General features: G+C 33.8%; 1 protein-coding gene across 1 annotated transcript; it reads left to right on the top strand.

The window, feature by feature from the left end:
- Positions 1–865: 865 nt before the first annotated feature.
- LOTGIDRAFT_175589 (hypothetical protein) lies at positions 866–4,993 on the top strand (the record flags this gene model as incomplete). The annotated part of the gene is made up of 2 exons (XM_009057876.1): positions 866–1,061; positions 4,884–4,993. 2 exons carry the CDS (start codon positions 866–868, stop codon positions 4,991–4,993), a joined length of 306 nt encoding a protein of 101 aa, XP_009056124.1.
- Between the last annotated feature and the right edge of the window lie 529 nt (positions 4,994–5,522).

Below are 5,522 nucleotides of genomic sequence, written 5' to 3'. Positions count from 1 at the left end.
ATTTACGCTAGTAGCACATAGGGCCTCTGTTAATTGTTCAATCCAACAAACCCTGGATTTCAGATTAGCAAGAAAGCGTCTAATACACTGAGCCACCGCAGATAACAGTTAACAAAGAAACTGTTAGTGACAAAAATCAGATTTAAAACTAAAAGACTGCATTTAAAAGGCAAGCATCATGCATCAAAATTTAAGAAGTGTGAGTTTGGTTAAGTCATAAAGAAATTACAAGAAATAAAAATCTGTACAGGCAAAACAATTTCGTTAACCAAATACATATCATGACAAAATCGGGAGCAGTGGACTCACACGAAAAGGACCATCTGATGTTATGAAAGTAGTAAACACGCCCTGCCTTTCAAGCGGCAATCGAAACTTCTATACAAGTCATCAAAACAATCAAATCAAACCTTCCAGATTTTGTGAAAACCAGATACCATCAGCAATCTCGATATGGATCCATGTGAAAATACACAAATTTAAAACTATTTTTTTTACAAGAGTAAGAACTCAGGTTAGAGAAGATCTTGTCAACATGCTGGTCCTTGGTCATCTAATGAATGAAGTACAGTCCTCAAAATGTTTAAAACTTGAGATCTTCCTACAAAAACGGTTTAAGGAATTGCGGATACCTTTTCATTTGTACGAATTGTATGTCAAATATGATTTGTTGCTGATGGAGCTACGGTTTGTCCTCGGAATGTTGAATAAAGTGGTGGAGAAACTAGGGCATCTCCATTCCAATACAAATTAGAACCCATTTAGTATCATTTGTTAGATGGAAAGCAAATGACGCCAGGATTCCAAAACTCAATTTAAATGAGCAGCAGTCTGTCTAAAAAATGTCAAGATCAACTTACCAAAAATGGGCGGAGTAATCGCCCTACTTCTTCATCTGTTCCTCTTCATCTGTTCTTCATCTGTTCTTCATCTGTTCTTCATCTGTCCTTCATCTGTTAGCGCGCGCCGCTTCATCTGTTCTTCATCTGTGAATAGGAGGATCTGTAGAATCATACAGGCTATGACCCCAGAACACTCCTACTGTGGCAGTGCTATAGTGGGTAGGTAAATTACCAGACGATTTACTCTTTATAATCTGAAATTGAATCAAACCAAAATAGTAACGTACCAAAACGTACAATCAACGAGCGATCCCAAACACAGCAGCAAATTTCATCAGCAATGCTTCAACAAAACGGGGCCTTGTTTAAGTCTTGGACTGGACTGATTTCAAGCCTAACCGTATGAGAACTTAAAAAGTCAGTAACTATTTCAACTATAAAAATCAGCATCTGTTTGAGCATTAAATTATCAGCAGCAACTGTACAGTCCGAATTGATTGGCAGACAGATAGACAATGGTGAGGAATTTCATATTCCCTTTCACACTGAATTATCACCCTGATCACACTTTGCAACTTGGTATGGAACTTAAAGTCACACAGATTAAAGATGGATTTCCTTATTTTTTTAGTGTCAAATTAAGCAAACTATTTAATTAATTGGTGTTTCTTATGAATTGTGGTGTATTCTTAATCATATCATTTTGTTCTTATTGCATATAATTAAGAGTCTTAACCAATCACAAATTTCTATGTATATACAGTCTGGATAAACTGATAAAATACTTTTTGACCTTTCTTTATCGGTCAATCGTTGGAATTCTGCTGGTAATTCTCTTCTAATTTAGCTAATTATGAATTAATTATGGACAGGTGTGACAAACTGGTAATTTTAATACGAGTCATTCGAACATCTGTACTTTTTATTCATATAAGTATTAGCATTTTCATTTTCATAGATGAAAATAAGGAAACCCATCTTTAAGTTTATTATGTTAACAAGTTGATTTTACAATTTTATTGGTTGACGAAAAAGATGTTTGCTAAGATCTAGAAATTTCAAAAGTATCTCCATTCAATGAGCAATTTTGAACTGTATAAAAAACACAAAAGCAGTCAAATGTTTGGTTGATAAACATAAATTGGATTTAGATTTTGGATTAAATGTTTTAAAATTGTATACAGAAAGATATGTAATAAGAATGTAATATCACCCACTCTTAATTCAGAGGTGCCTAGAATAGTCAACTCTTCAAAGGATATTGAGTTGTCAAAATCAGTAGCAGATTGGAAAAGGGGACATTTGTATAAGGTAATGTGCTGTTAAGAACGAACAACCATTTTAACAACATAGGTTCACCTATGATCTTTTAACCAACTGATCCGTGTCCCAACCGCTTGAAATTCATGATAAGGTTGACTGGAATGGGAACGACCACCATTAACCTCAAAATAATGACTCGATGTCAGCAGTAAGAGAGTTATCGAACTCTTTTGTGTTACGCCCATCAAGGTTGCATCCCCTATTATCAAAATATGTTTGTCAATCAAATTTGAAATTAAAATCAGTTAAAAGGAGTATTACGTTTATCTATTCTGCATCTGATTGAGTAATAGTGCAACGAAGTTAATAATGCCAAGACCGTAATATTAGCCTTGTTTTTCCGACGTCCAAATGTCGAGAGATCTTTCAGACGCAAAACCTGTAGCACACTGAGCCACCAAGGCTCCCTAGTAATATTTGAACCATTAGACTTTATGCATAATATGCCAGAACATGCAGAATTGGTAAGATATGATAATGTGAAACTTACACGAGGAGCTTCCATGCCACACCATAAGCACTTTATTCTTATATAATGAAACTCTATTTGTATACACCTAAAATAATTTTTTTTGTGTTATTCATTTCATCACAAAATATAAACTGTATATTTGCGTGTATGATATAAAGTTATCCACCCTGAAATACGTTGGACGACTTATGGGTGCACGTTATGCCCATTGACAAAGTTTTGGAAATTTTTCACTAGAGGTTATCCAATCAATATTGCCAGTCTGCTTTTACATATTTTGTTGCATTTATTTCTATGGGTTCGCTTATTCAAATCCTCTCAACATCATGACCGTATTGTAGTGTGGATAGTGCGCAAGTTTTTGTTATTAGGTATTAGTCTGAAACTTGTTCATTTCTACCTAGTTTTGACAAAGCCGACTCAGAAAAATTTTGATGCTTCTACATTGCAATTTTCAAGATAATCAAGAATTGATTCCCATACTTGGTCTATGTTTTCAGAAGAGAAACAATTAATCCTGATTCACTGCTTTCGAGGGAAAATTACTCCCCATAATTAACTTAATTTTTCTGATTATGTCTATCTTGATCAAATAAAGGTGAATGAGCTTTTCTTATCTTACCCTTGATCCTTTAAGTCAGTATTCAATGATATAAATCAATTCTCAACCAATTAAATTCATTGAACAATTGTGCACAAAATGATTATGTATATATTTGAATAGCTAAACCATTTGAAACACGACTTTTGTTGATCACATTGGCTGGAGAAAGTGGGATTTACTTCTCATTGATCAAAATATTAGACTATTGAATGAATCAAGGGTAATATATAAAGTAAACTCGAACACCTTTTCTAAATCAACTAGGTAAAAGTGAACAAGACAATGTCTGACGATTATGAAATGAAAATTCTCTTAACTTACCTCCATTTGTTTCAAGAGAGGCTGGGTGGACATGATATGACAGCTTAGCCAAGTACAACCTAGGTGGCCCTAACAAGGTAGCCCATAGGCTGCCACAACTAAACTACACGTGAGCCCAACCCAAAAACGCGAGAATTTTGTTCCGTGTGAACTACCTCCAAAAACCTAGGTTGCACACCATATCTAACCATGTTGTCCGTAGCTGAAGACGAGCTACTATACTCGAAACACTGAAATGTAAGAAAACGCCATGGTAAAAAAAGAATAAAAATAAAAATAAACTTTGTGTTTTACGATGTTATAATTATTTATTTTTACTTTTCTGATCAAGCTCATTTAAAATCTATATGTAACACTTTTCAGAATCATAATTTAAACTTTAGTCCAATAAACTAAACAAATTGAAAGATCTAGTAACATTCTCAGGTCATATAGTTTGTACCGAATTGTCTCATCATATCTGCTGTATCAAGGGTCACAATCATCAGACAAACTCAAACACGCTTGAAAAATCATTATGCCAATTTCCAAGCAAGCAATTATACACGTACGATATTTTTGCATGTAAAGAGCACAATTTTATACCCTGATAATCTACAACAATCTACAATGATATACTAACCTATACAGGAATGGTATCCAACCATGGTGTATTAACTCAATAGTAAAAACCGCTATTGAGCACCCTGACCTGAAACGAAATGACAAAACACAATAATATTATATTGAATAATTACGCATGGTCTTTGATAATATCCTCTGTTCGAAGCAATTTTAGGTCATTGTGAAGGCATTTTAACTTAAAAATTACACTTGTTAAAATTTCATGAAACGTTTCGACATATAAAGAAACTTGACCTTGAAACTATTTGGAGTCATTTTCCTTTTTTATTAAATGTATAAAAGTAGTTTGATAATGGGGCAAGCTCGGGCAGGCGTTAGTTCCGATTCCATAGAATTCCGCCTTTTTTCACTCATATACCTTATTTTGATTCCTAGTTCAGAGCCAAGCTTTTCCTCAAAGTCCCGTATCTCAACACAAATTTGCTATGGATTTTTGCTTTGATTCTTACATGTAACTTAGATATTTTCTTTCTTATGGCAAATAGGGAGGATGAGGGCATTTTTTAAAATGTATCTTAAATTTTAGAGAATTTCAAAAAGTCGACTTACCGGTTGCTATAAACGAAACAAATTGACTGAGCGACTAGTCACTAGTTAGGAGTGAATTTCACTTACTATCACTGATTAAAATCTATTGTCTTGATTACTATTCTGTAAAACATTTATATAGTCCGAAACCTGCTGTTTTTTTTTTCAGGCCTATTATACAGACAAAAGATGCATTTTAAATCATTTAAAATTAAATTCAAAAACCAGTTATTTAAAAAGAAACAAGGGAACCGTGCAAATAAGAATATAGAATTCTAAACTATGATAGCCACTTTTTAAAGTTTCTAGAGAACATCCACATAAACGATATCTACAAGTTAAAACTACAAAAAAAAATGCTCTAATAAACGAACTATGGGCGTTATTCTTAGAAATATACCACAAAATTCAAAAAAGACAAAATATTTCCAAATAACACAATTTTGCATAAAATGTGCACTTGTACACATAATTAGACCCATGGGACCAAATTAAAATCAGATGATTTCAAGCTAGTTGCTGTGTAAATTTCATCATCCTATCTCAAGTGGTTTGGCCGTGGTGAAGTTGCAAAGTTTGGATTTTCAAAAAAGGCAAAATTGGCAAATTTCAACAGGCAGCGACTTATGGTACCAAAATCCATTTTTGGGTCGAATTTTTTTTATCTCGGAAATCGATGTAACACGGTTTTTTGGACTCGGTGCTTCTCTAGCTTTCCCCCAATGTGCATAAAAGTGAATTCTGAGCACTTTTTTTGCGGAATTTTGTGAAGCATCAAAATTTGGATTTTGAAAAAAGGCAAAATTGG

This window comes from Lottia gigantea (assembly GCF_000327385.1).
Source record: "Lottia gigantea unplaced genomic scaffold LOTGIsca_312, whole genome shotgun sequence".
Taxonomy (NCBI): Eukaryota; Metazoa; Mollusca; class Gastropoda; family Lottiidae; genus Lottia; species Lottia gigantea.
This window is presented reverse-complemented; position numbering and strand designations above follow the sequence as displayed.